The sequence below is a fragment of the Ostrea edulis genome, chromosome 3, assembly GCF_947568905.1.
Source record: "Ostrea edulis chromosome 3, xbOstEdul1.1, whole genome shotgun sequence".
Lineage (NCBI taxonomy): Eukaryota > Metazoa > Mollusca > Bivalvia > Ostreida > Ostreidae > Ostrea > Ostrea edulis.
Window position 1 is genome coordinate 85,547,526 of NC_079166.1, and position 13,645 is coordinate 85,561,170.

At 37.7% G+C, this 13,645-nt stretch overlaps 1 protein-coding gene and 2 long non-coding RNA genes across 5 annotated transcripts in view; all 3 read left to right on the plus strand.

Annotated features, from left to right (window-relative positions):
• The window catches only part of LOC125673921 (uncharacterized), a 3,010-nt gene extending 1,148 nt beyond the window's left edge, over window positions 1-1,862 (plus strand). The window contains exon 2 of the mRNA XM_048910882.2: window positions 1,057-1,862. Within this exon, the coding sequence (XP_048766839.2) occupies window positions 1,057-1,604 (548 nt within the window). The 3' untranslated portion in view covers window positions 1,605-1,862. The remainder of the gene's footprint in view (window positions 1-1,056) is intronic.
• Window positions 1,863-3,876: 2,014 nt separating this feature from the next.
• LOC130052953 (uncharacterized) lies at window positions 3,877-7,724 on the plus strand. Of its 3 annotated transcripts, none has more exons than XR_008801334.1 (4): window positions 3,877-4,170; window positions 5,148-5,258; window positions 5,946-6,091; window positions 7,503-7,724. It is a non-coding gene; the product is annotated as an uncharacterized LOC130052953 (long non-coding RNA). The 3 variants fall into 3 exon arrangements; XR_008801335.1 differs by having other exon boundaries at window positions 5,151-5,258; XR_008801336.1 differs by having other exon boundaries at window positions 3,877-4,099; window positions 5,151-5,258.
• A 631-nt stretch (window positions 7,725-8,355) lies between these two features.
• Window positions 8,356-11,977, plus strand: LOC130052952 (uncharacterized). The gene is made up of 2 exons (XR_008801333.1): window positions 8,356-8,903; window positions 9,356-11,977. It is a non-coding gene; the product is annotated as an uncharacterized LOC130052952 (long non-coding RNA).
• Window positions 11,978-13,645: the final 1,668 nt, after the last annotated feature.

Consider the following 13,645-nt stretch of genomic DNA (forward strand, 5'->3'; position numbering starts at 1 on the left):
TTAGATTTAATCATAAACTGTAGTACTTTTTTTTTTTTTGCTTTACATAATTATGGAGAGGGTCTATTGATCTCTATTTGTGTCTACTATGACACGTTAGAAATTTGGCGCAATCTTCTACTCATAAAAAGTATTGCAATGAAATTTGGGATTTTGATGATGAATTTCGACTGAGAGCATCATAATCTACCGCTTATCGTACAAATGACCAGAACAAAATACTGTCTGTAAGACCGACCTTGACCCCCTGTTGATGACCTTGCTTTTGTGGTTTGAAAAGGTTTTGTCTTTTCAGTTATACTCCGAGTTTTGCTGTGACACTGCTCGGCAGATGTGTATAGTAAGTGGTAACATATTCATGTTACGTACTGAAAACAACTGCCCAATCAGATTTAATCTGTGACGTCATATATTGTCACGTGGTATTATATAAGCAAATATAATATTGATCTGAGTCTACGTGACGATTTTAATTCATAAATCACCGGGGATGATTGTAACATTCTCTTCAAGAAAACCATCGTCATCAACATCTAACAAGAGAAAGAGAAGAGGACAAGAAGACAACAGATGACGAAGACCAGCGGACATCGACGTCAGCTGTCGGCTATGTTACAATTATCCCCACCCTAATTCTTAATTCATATCAATTTGATAACCTACAAAATTTAGGCACTTTAAATACCACGTGACAAGTTTATTTGCATGGAAAATATACTAGTATTGCAAACACGCATTCGATTCGTGATTCTTGCTTCGCGGCATTCCATTATATAACTCAAATCTATTTAAATGTAAATTTATTGGGGCATTTCTAAGCCGCGTTACACATTAAAATATATCTGTGTTACATATTTGAGAAATAAAAGAACAATGAAATCGGGCATTTGAATTACTGTTGAAAATTTCTAGCTTTGGATCTGGGCCTATTGTAATTTTATGCATATATACAAACAAGATGAATTTGGAAACAAAATATGTAAATACTTGGGGGGAATTTTAAAATAATCATAAATGATGCAAATTCCTGTTCTAAACGAGATTTTTTTCTTTCAGGTTTCCATGTGGATGCAAAAATCTGTCCTGGATTCCAATACCGAGTCCGCTATATGGGGACGAAAGATTTCCTGTTTGACGGAGAACCGCGCATGCTCCAATCCATTGGCCTTGGATATGGAAAACGACTGACCTTCCGAGGAGAAACTCTGAACAACAACGAGAACTACTTTTGGTCAGACAGCCGACCGGAAGGATACGCCTTCAATATCTCCGCAGTAGAAGCAGGCGACAAGTTCGTCATGTATGACGAGATGTTACGTGTTGTTGGTGACGTAGACATCCTCACTGTTGATGACGATCAGACGGAAATAAAAACCGTGTACGAGACTGGTTGTGTGAAAAAGTTCGTACATGTGCGCATGACCGCCAACGTCCAGTACCATAATCGCCATAGCTTGTTGATGGACGTAACAGACCACGTGATTAGTATTGAGGGGACCGCAGAGGCTGTCCGTCAACGGGGTTCAGTGGAGGCCAAGACCCAACAAATCACGGACGCACACATACCCCGCCTCGGCAGGTGCACTCTGTGGAAAGACGACTGAAGGGAAGCAGACAACCGAGTCTTCAAGACAATGAATCTCACGGGCAAAATACACACTGCAAATTCCCCCACTGAGAGGCCTATCGCACGAGACGTCAGCGATGGTAATCCCATGCGTGTTCTCGTGCACATGCGTAATTACAAATTGTATGAAGCCCACGGACTGATACCACATTACTTTCAATAAATTTTTAATTTGTATACTGTTGATGTTTTTATGTTTATTGTTTTTATTGAAGAATAAAATTGTGCGATTTCATTGAATTTCTTTTTTTTTTTTTTTTTTTTTTGATAACACATTTCGTAATGGTACGAACTGTATAACTAATTCAATTGCCACTTAGGATTCGTGATGCCAATTCAATAATGGTTCACAAGGTTTGAAGACCGGGACCCAGTTGCACAAAGGATATTTAACATTCACTAACAGTTAGTTAACTAATTGTCATTAACTCTTGCATTTATATATTGATAATAAAACATTAACTGGCAGTTAAACTTAACTAACTTTTGTGCAACTAGACCCAGAACATGCAACGAAACGAAAATCGTATTGATCTCTGTGATACATTGACAGTTTATTGTTCTAGACTCTTCGTCATTTTAAAAGATTGAAACAACATAAGATTTGTTAGTGAAACACAATCATGAGAATGCTCCTGTCCGAGCCACACGGTACTTGAATTAAATGTTCTTGACCCTCGGCAGTTGCACGTATCGCGAAGTATGACCTTTCTATGTTGGGTAGTTCTAAAGACCAAGGTTAAAGTTGCTGACAGACCTCCTGGCGAAAACTTCCTCGCCCCGGCGGTAAAAGAAAGAAAACATTGCAGTTGATATCGAGAACATCCTCGCCCCGGCGGTAAAAGAAAGAAAGCATTGCAGTTGACATCGTACGGAAGCCGATAGGTACCAGGGTATAGAATTAATATTTATTTAACTGGCGGTCACCACTTAATTTAACTGGCAGCCGCCAGTTATTTTATCTGGCGGCCGTCACTTAATTTATATATGGGGGCTGCCAATTGCAAAAACAATGCAATTCGTATCGCTGAGTGATTATTTTGGAAAGATTTAGAATAGTACGCAAATACGCAGCATCGTTTTTTAAAGTGTATAGGGACAGTCGGAGGAGAAATTGTCTTCTACAATTGTTGACAAGCAGAAAAGGAACCTAAAATGTCTCTTTTGCCCGAACTTCGTACTCCTAAATTGGAGGGAGGGGGCTCCGTTCATCCTTCATTACTGCCACCAAAAGAGCGGGGTGGGGGCCAATCCGCCAATGGTTTTTAATCTTATTTCATATGTGATAATAACTTAATTTGCATGTGAAAATAACAGAAATTGAACATTGTCAAAAAAAAAAAAAAAAAAAAATGGAGGGTCAGCCCCGTGGTTCTTCGTATTTAACAGTACAATCCGAATCGAAAAACAATAATTCAATGCTCTTAATTGTATATCACATGTATACATATTACTAAGCAGTGGCGAGGGATTGCACCCCTTTCGTTTTGAGAGAGAGAAAGAGAGAGGAGTTGAATAACTGGCGACAGTCATATAAATGATTTAAATTGAGTGGCGGCCGCCAGTTAATTTATATAGCGGCCACCAGATAATAAGTGGCGGCCGCCAGTTAATAAATGGCGGCCGCCAGTTAAATTAAGTGGCGGCCGCTACAAAAATTAAGTGGCGACCGCCAGTTAAATAAATATGGATTCTATATCCTGGCACCTATCGGCTTCTGTAATACCGAGTACATCCTCGTCCCGGCGGTAAAAGAAATAAAACATTGCAGTTGATATCGAGTACATCCTCACCCTAGCGGTAAAAGAAAGAAAACATTGCAGTTGATATCTCCCTTTTTAATATAGGGTATTAAATATCACCATGGATATCCATGCATAATCTAGATATAGGAGATAGTGAACGTATTGTTTGACCTGTCAAAAGTACACATACTTTAATAGACTATATATATACGTACTTCGTGAAGTCGCTTTTAAGAGGTGTACAGGCTATTACATGTCCACGTCTCTAAAGACAATATAGGCGAAGTTGTAGGAAGGGATCAAGATTTTTAACATCCTCATCAATGTTACCGACCATGTTAAAAATTACTGTTGCCCATTCTGATAGAACAGTTTCGGTTCGGCGGAGATCGGAATGCGAGAATGCCTTTGATGAAATCTTCACTTGATGAATTAGTCGACGAAATACCAGGTACATATGCATTCAGCAGGTCATCACAGCACGTGCAAATTCAGGTTAACGCTATTTGGTACCGCTTGCAGGGCGGCGACCACGAGTTACCTGCCCCTATACAATGAGTTAATTGCCCCTGTATTTCATCTGTTAAGTTGTACTTAAAATAGGCTAACTCTTGCGCAAAAAAAGATAGAAAATATCAAATATGGGAAAGCGGGACGATAGACCAAACATATCTACGAAGAGACCGTTGGTGCCGGAAATATCTCTGTCTTTAGTAGTGTCCGCGAGGTATATTAATTTATAAAACATGAGGTATTAGTACCATATTGCCCGGGAATCAAAAGATTTTTGCAAGATCGGTAAGTATATTCAATATAGGCTAAACAAGCACAAGGCCAGGGCACGTGGTAAGTCATTCCGCAGCGCAGGAATGACCAAAACTAGCCTACTACGGTACCATTTACAGAAATTACCAAAAAAATGACAAAAATTACCGAGAGAGGAGCTAAAATGACCTCAGTAATACATGACATCTACTATCATATTCACATTAAAAATTTTGGTCCCTCCTTTGACGACTTCAATAATTTTTAATTTCGGTCATATCTTTGGTATTTTCTGTGAACGTTTGTAATTTCGGACATTATATGTAACAATCCTACTATTCATTCCACAATGAAGGCCAGTGGGCCTAGATTTTTAATTTGATACACGTATAAACTTAACACTGTGCAAGTTACGTCACGGAATGCAGTATAGGGGAGGAGAAAATATTTGGCTGGACCAGGAGTCGAACCTAGGATCCCTGCATTACTAGTCAGGTGCTCTAACCACTGAGCTATCCAGGTCGATATCCACGGTCCGTGTAGCCCTAACTACTAAATTCCTCCCTTTAATTTGTTTTTGCCGTCGAAGACACACAACCCAGATTCATTTCACCCCTGGCAGGACGAGTAGTCACGGCACCAACTGGTAAAATCTTGCACAGAGGTCCCTAGGTTCAATTCCCGATCCAGCCACAAATTTTCTCCGTGTATGTCTATCTGAGACTGAGTTGGAAAATTACGATATCTTCATAGTGACAAACTAATGAAAATATTGATCAAATTCGACTGGTCAAGGACTGTTAATATAAATAAATTTGAAACATTGGTCATTGTAATGATTGGTTTCATGTTATACTAAGCTTGTGTTTCAAGACAAGGCTGTCTTTGTTGGTGATGATACTGATGTATATATTTAGAAACAAGTAATGCTTTGATTTTGATTACAGGTGTGGTCTTTAAAAAAATTAATGCATGGCAAGGTTGATAGTGAGACTAATAAATTCTTTCAGCAGAATTCAGCTAGACACAAAAAAAAAAGACAATCACTACAGCCTTCCAAGAAGATGGACTGCCTCACAATAGTTTCCTTGAGGACTGTCTTGAAATATCCAGAGTTTAAGGTATGCATTTTGTACACCATGAAAATCAGCTTATAGTTTAGCTGTTATCTAATTAGAGGGAATTTTCAATAGGGACTGGGTCTTTTCATTTGCTGGACCCTTATGTAACAATGACACTGTTCTTCCACCCCTGTTAGATCCACTATAACTTTAAGGAAAATAATTGGATCATCCTGTCCCACCAATATGCACATCTACAAATGAGAATGAAGCATTGCACAAAGTTTCAAGACTATCCGATAAGCCATATAGGAGAAGTGTTCACAAGATTTTGTGACAGACAGAAAGACAGATGAAGTACAAAAACTATGTCTCCCCCTGGAAGAGGGGAGACATAATTAGAATTTTTTTTAGACAGAAAGGAATGAGATCTCTGATACAGATTTTGCTATGAATATATATCATGTTTTGCTGAGTGAAAACATTTTTTTCTTCTCTCTTATTTATACGTATCTAAGCACAAAGTAATTAATACTTTTCATACTTTCCCAATTTGAACATTTTATGTGTCAATTTTCCCAATTCTACGGACTCTGGACCCAGTTTGAAAATGGTAGGAAAACCCCTGCGAAGACTCAAATATGAAATCATTTTCAATTAGAGGTTAAAACATTTAGTGATGAATTAATTACTGGAATTTATGAGGACTACTGAGACATGTTAAAATGGTGTCACATTTGTCTTCAGATTCAAGAAACGGACTCTATCTGGAAAAGGAAAACAATATCAAAGCTCCTCTGTGAGAAGTTGGCCAAGGAAAGCATTCAGAAGAAAGTGGAGATTCATTGTTTTTACCAGACCCAGCAGATCACAGAAAGCATCTAGTAGGGGAGGTAAATGAAGCATCTTTTACTCCCTATATACAGGGCTTGAAGCTAACTTTTTATGTCACCAGTATTCCTTGTGACAAGACCTTTCCGTGGGTACCAACATTTTTGACCCCGTGACCTTGACCTTGGAGTTTGACCTACTTTTTGAAAACTTTAACCTTGCTAATAACTTTTGAACATTACGTGATAGAGCTTTGATATTTCACATGAGTGTTCCATGTGACAAGACCTTTCCAGGGGTACCAACATTTTTGACCATGTGACCTTGACCTTGGAGTATGACCTACTTTTTGAAAACTTTAACCTTGCTAATAACTTTTGAACAGTAAGTTATAGAGCTTTGATATTTCACATGAGTGTTCCTTGTGACAAGACCTTTCCGTTGGTATTAAACCTTTTGACCTTGACATTTAACTTACTTTTAATTTTTTTTACATTGGTCATAACTTCTAAATGGTAAATATTAGAGCTTTCGTATTATACATGATGATTTCTTTTGACAAGATCTTTCTACTGGTACCAAGATATTTGCCCTTGTGACCTTGACCATCTTTGGAATTGGCCATTATCTGGGGCATTTGTGTTTCACAAACACATCTTGTTTTCAAATAAGCCTGAAAACTGTCAAATGTCATACAGATTATTGCTCAGGAAAAGATGTGCGCATTTGTCGAGCAAAATAAAAATGATATATATTGTGTATTAATTTAAGATGAAAAACATACTTGAATATGAATTTGCTCGACGCATGCACTGTATGTTTTCTGATAAGAAAACCACCTGAATTTGTGGATATTTTCATTGAAAATGGCATTTTTGCACTTTTATGCCAACTTCTAGCTCACGTCATATGACACAAATCATTTTGCTGATCAAACTGAGCAGATTTTGGGTTTGCTAATCCATACCTTATTTGAATGCCAGGGTTTGAGCTCCAAGTGAAATCATCAATATTTTGGTCCAAATGACTTTAGAAACTGTACCTACTTCTTTCATAAGTATATTTTCCAAAATGATGCTTTAGAAAATTAACTCATCTGACTGACGAAAACAAATGTCAGTCAGTCAGCCAGACTTTTAACCAGTCACGGAGTGACGGGCATACATTAATTTCGAGCCCTGTATATATTGCCAGACAAGTAGTCCAATCAGATTATAAACTTTAACTGAAAAATTTACAAGCCCATTCATAAATTAGAGACCGGTGGCAGTGCAGTGTTTCTCACCAATGCTACAATCCCTAAAATTATGCTATGTCAGTAATTCCCAAATATCACTGGCATCAAACTTTCAATATACATAAATGAAAATTGTAAAACTTAAATTCTGTTGGCAAAGTTCAGCAAGAGAGGCATACATTTTGTTTCAAATCCCCTTATATAATTACATGTATTCATTTAGAATGTTTTCTTAGTTTCCAGGATTAAGCCAGCCAGTAGATGAGACTATTATATCAAAAATACATTTACTTGTACACGAGGGCACACAAAGCGTTGATGAAACAAAAAGACATTTCCGTCTGTTTGTAAAGGATACTATTTCACCAGGGAACACCATCTCAGAATTTAACAGATGCTTTTACCCCGCCAATAAGGATGTAAGAAATCACATTTACAGGGCACCGAGATTTTGCCAGTAAGTTCTAAATTTTTTTTTTCTCAGGCTCAAATGTGCTTTTCTGATCAAAATTTGTTAGTTGTCTGTCGTCGGCATAAACTTTTCACATTTTCATCTTCTTCTCCAGAACCACTGAGCCAATTTCAACCAAAACTTGGCACAAAGGGGAGATAATCACAAAATTAGGGTGGGGTCATTTAAAAATCTCAAGCACCACTGGGTCAGAGGACCTGAAATTATCATTAAAGATTCCTGACCTAGTGCAGATTCAAGTTTGTAGCTCACCTGAGCTGAAAGCTCAAGTGAGCTTTTCTGATCATTTTTTGTCCGTCGTCTGTCCGCCCGTCTGTCTGTCTGTCCGTCTGTCTGTTAAACTTTTCACATTTTCGACTTCTTCTCCAGAACCACCGGGCCAATTTCAACCAAACATGGCCAAAAGCATCCTTGGGTGAAGGGCTTTCAAGTTTGTTCAAATGAAGGGCCATGTCCCTTTCAAAGGGGAGATAATCATAAAAATGCAAAAATAGGGTGGGGTCATTTAAAAATCTTCTTCTTAAGAACCACTGGGCCAGAAGAGCTGAAATTTATCTGAAAGCTTCCTGACGTAGTGCAGATTCAAGTTTGTTCAAATCATGGCCCCTGGGGGGTAGGATGGGGCCACAAGTGGGGGGGTCAAAGTTTTACATACAAATATAGGAGAAAGCTTTAAAAATCTTCTTCTCAAGAACCATTGGGCCAAAGAAATTGACATTTACATGAAAGCTTTCTGACATAGTGTAGATTCAAGTATGCAAAGGGTAGTTTGGGCCATAATAGGGACTAAGGTTTTACATGCAAATATATATGGAAAGTCTTCAGATATGGGCCAAAGTGACTCAGGTGAGCGATGTGGCCCATGGGCCTCTTGTTACAAATCATGACCCCTGGGGGTAGGATGGGGTCACAATAGAGACCAAAGTTTTACATGCGAATATATAGGGAAAATCTTTAGAACTGGACCAGGGTGACTCAGGTGAGCGATGTGGCCCATGGGCCTCTTTGTTAACCTATATCTTTTATTTGTGTGAAGATATTCAAACATTAAGAACAGACATATATATATAAATCTTTTTTTCTTTCATTTTTTCATCCAGGGTAGTTTAGAACTGTGTGCTTTGGTTTTGGAAGAATTTGGGCTGTTTAGGCTAAAATCCATTATGTAAGTTCATCTTTGTGGTGCACAAATTCCATATGGTCATTTCAAATAGTCAACATTGCTTCTATTTTCAATCTGAAATTCTACATGTATTTTGTTTGAGAGATGAAAACAATCCTCGAAACATTATCACCGTTATCTTTAATTTTCCATCATACTTGTGTCAAAGAGTTGAACTTTCTTTACCAGTAATTTTATATTGACTTCGCATTGTGTGATATATAAAGTTTTTATGATTTTATTTTCTGTCTAAGATATTCAATATTTAAAGGAAAAAGATAACGGTAGGAGATGGTAGGATAAATTCTAATTATTCAGAGAAACTTGATAAATACTGAGTTTGAGCTTATATACTCGATAACACAATAGAAGAATGCAATTTACTAGTTAAACTTTGATAGGATACTAAATTTAGGATGAGCCAATAAGATTATGTCTTGTTTTTCATGTTACAGGATTGGACAGAATATGAACACACACATCCAATACTTCAAAGATATTATGTTTGTGGAGGCAGAGATTTTGATTGCATCCACTGTTTAGAATACATCCTTAAGGGAAGCAGACTGCCGCCTTTACCCAATGATATAATGATTAATCATAACTATATCTGTTTTGTACCAAATAGAAAGAGCATTGATTCAGGTCATTTTCAAATCCACTGGCATACATTGTACTATACATGCAACCTTTTCAAACTTTACATTTAAGATTTTATAAAGGAAATATCTTAATGTTTCACATGTTTACCTTTCACTGTGCTATGTAATTCATTATACCTGCCATTATGCCAGTCTTCCTGAACATAATTTGTTTTCTGCAATTTCATTGGCCAAGAGGCTTAATCCTGGGTTTTCAGATTGAGCATTTATATTTAGTATCCCATTGATTTTGTTAGCCCTATATAAGGAGCTGACTCAGATTTACTCACTCTGCTAGGTTAAAGAACTCTAAGGTTTGTACTTTTCACATGAATTTCGTGTTCGCCTCTTATCTTTTACATAGAGTAGGAAATGAACATAACATTGAGTTAGGGAACTATTTAGATTTTACATTATAATATGTAAATACCTTAGCAGAGTCAATTTACTTGGTTCAGGGTAGTATCAGATATTACTTTTTCAGAGTTTAAGTGTTTAGGCTATCTCAATGTTTCTATAGTTAGCCTTGTCCTATGTTACTTTTAGATGTATGGAAGCCTTTTAGTGTTATAACACTATATTTATGCCCCCATTCAAAGAAGAGGGGCATATTGGTTTGCACCTGTTGGTCGGTCGGTAGACCACATGTTGTCTGCTTAATATCTTAAGAACCATTCACTTGATCGTAATATATTTCATATGTGGGTTGGTTATGAAAAGAAGAGGACCCCAATTGTTTTTCAGGTCGAAATGTCAAGGGTCAATCTACTCTGGACATAGGAAGACACTGCCTGCTCAATATCTTGAGAACCCTTTGCTTGACAGACATCAAACTTGGTACACTGGTACATCTCAAGGAGTAGATTTGAGGTCATATGGTCAAAGGTCAAGGGGTAAACTGGACATAGTAATATATTGTCTCTTATGTTTTAAGAATTATTTGCTTGATTGACACCAAACCTGGTACAGCATAAGGAGTAGATGACCCCTATTGATTTTTAGGTCACTTGGTCAATCCACTCCTGACATAGGAAGATATTGTTTGCTCAATATTTCGAATTGATGATACTACTATCAATCAAATTATGCATATGTATAACCCTTTTCAATTTTGCACCATGGGGGCTTATATGTAATTGTTTTACAAACACCTCATGTTTTATAGTTTGTGAAAGCTTGTTAGGGTCGTAACTTTAGATTTTCTTATTATGGTACTTGCCCGTCAGAGACTGGACATATTATGGTATGGTGTTGTCTGTCCGGACCTTGTAAGATGGGATACAGACTGAACCGTAAGCTCTAGAATCTTACAACTTGGTACATTTGATCACCATAAAAGGAAGATGCTTATTGTTTTTTAAGGTCAAGGTTGTAGGTTCACTTAATAGGAAAACCTTGTTCGAGAAAATTACAGATTCTTGAACTGAGTATTTTGAGGAAACATTACATTGAAAGTACATGATTTGTCAAATTTCTCCCAATATTCAACTGAGAACCTTATTCTGCAGAGTATTTGTATGGGTATGGAAAATGTGTATGTGGCTATGATTTTGATTTTTGTTTAAATTTTTGTTGTTGAAAATTACAGGTTTAACCGAGTCAGTTTTTGAGGAAATATACATGTATTAAATAAATGACGGTTTGACCTTTTAACTCCTCTCACAGTTTTGAAGCTAGGGTCTTTGTAAATAACTTCTTTGGTGTTTTAGAATATTTACAGATTGTTGATCATGGTCAATTTTGGGGAAATATTTTCCGCAGAGCTCTAGTTGTCTATCTACCGGCCTCCTGTCACTTTTAAGTTTAGGAGCTTTTATTCATGGAAAGAAAGTATGTGACAACCTGATGATGGCTGATACTATTTAAAGCCTTTTTATACGCCCGTCTTAAGATGGGACGTATTATGGTATGGCGTTCATGTCCGTCCGTCTGTTAGCTTTTTCGTGTCCGACCCGTAACTTAAATACTACAAGGCCTAGAATCATCAAACTTTGTCTGTAGATACATCTTGGGTAGAAGGTGTGTCGCACATTAAAACCAGGTCACTGTGACTTTTCATTAGGAAGATATGGCCATATATGGCAAAAACTTGTCCGACTCATAACTTGAAAACTATTAGACCTAGAATCACCAAAATTGGTCAACTAATGCATCTTAGGTAGAAGGTGTGTCGCATCCTACTTTAAGGTCACTGTGACATTTAATTAAGGTGATATAAAAAAAATGTTTTAATGGGTACAATCTATACTGTTAACAATATGTGACGGGCATATCATGTGCCGTGGCGGTGCACTTTATTCTAGAAATGGCATCAGAAAAACACCCTATGTAACCTTTTCTGCTTGTACTCATTTATTTTTATTGGAAAACTTATTACTTGTTATCAGCTACTCTAAAACAATATTGACTTGTGCTATAATAAATTTGTAAACTTTACAAGTCTTTTCATTTCAAACAAGGTGTTGAACAAGTTGTTGAACATCATCTGGGATTCACAACCAAACAGGTACAACATGGAAACAGTGTGTTCCATGATTTCTGTAGTGTAACAAGTCCAGCTGATCCCAAGTACACTGTACTATTGACAACGATTGTTTTTGATAAGCACAATAGAAGTTCTACTTTGGGAGAAGCTATAATTATTTTAGTCCTAGCATACACTGCTTCCTGTTAGAGTTAGGGTGCTGTATAACTTGGTACCTCTTTGAGATAAAATGCTTTATCATCAAATCATAAAGCATCTTCCCTCTAACAGATACCAGATTATAAAGCACCCTCCCTCTAACAGGTACCAGATTCTATAAAGTACCTTCCCTCTAACAGGTACCAACTTACAAAGCACACTTCCTCCAACATGTACCAGATTATAAAATATCCTCCATTTATAATCTGGTACCTGTTGGAGGGAGGTTGCCTTATAAGATGGTACCTGTTAGAGGGAGAGTGCTTTATTAGTTGGTACCTGTTAGAGGGAGAGTGCTTTATAATCTGGTACCTGTTAGAGGGAGAGTGCTTTATTAGTTGGTACCTGTTAGAGGGAGAGTGCTTTATAATCTGGTACCTGTTAGAGGGAGAGTGCTTTATAAGTTGGTACCTGTTAGAGAGAGAGTGCTTTATAATCTGGTACCTGTTAGAGGGAGAGTGCTTTATTAGTTGGTACCTGTTAGAGGGAGAGTGCTTTATAATCTGGTACCTGTTAGAGGGAGGTTGCCTTATAAGATGGTACCTGTTACAGGGAGAGTGCTTTATTAGTTGGTACCTGTTACAGGGAGAGTGCTTTATAATCTGGTACCTGTTAGAGGGAGGTTGCCTTATAAGATGGTACCTGTTACAGGGAGAGTGCTTTATTAGTTGGTACCTGTTAGAGGGAGAGTGCTTTATAATCTGGTACCTGTTAGAGGGAGCTGTTAGAAGGAGAGTGCTTTATTAGTTGGTACCTGTTAGAGGGAGAGTGTCTTATAAGTTGGTACCTGTTAGAGAGAGAGTGCTTTATAATCTGGTACCTGTTAGAGGGAGAGTGCTTTATTAGTTGGTACCTGTTAGAGGGAGAGTGCTTTATTAGTTGGTACCTGTTAGAGGGAGAGTGCTTTATAATCTGGTACCTGTTAGAGGGAGAGTGCTTTATTAGTTGGTACCTGTTAGAGGGAGAGTGCTTTATAATCTGGTACCTGTTAGAGGGAGAGTGCTTTATAAGTTGGTACCTGTTACAGGGAGGTTGCCTTATAAGTTGGTACCTGTTAGAGGGAGAGTGCTTTATTAGTTGGTACCTGTTAGAGGGAGAGTGCTTTATTAGTTGGTACCTGTTAGAGGGAGAGTGCTTTATAATCTGGTACCTGTTAGAGGGAGGTTGCCTTATAAGTTGGTACCTGTTAGAGGGAGAGTGTTTTATTAGTTGGTACCTGTTAGAGGGAGAGTGCTTTATAATCTGGTACCTGATAGAGGGAGAGTGCTTTATAAGTTGGTACCTGTTACAGGGAGGTTGCCTTATAAGTTGGTACCTGTTAGAGGGAGAGTGCTTTATTAGTTGGTACCTGTTAGAGGGAGAGTGTCTTATACGTTGGTACCTGTTAGAGGGAGAGTGCTTTATTAGTTGGTACCTGTTAG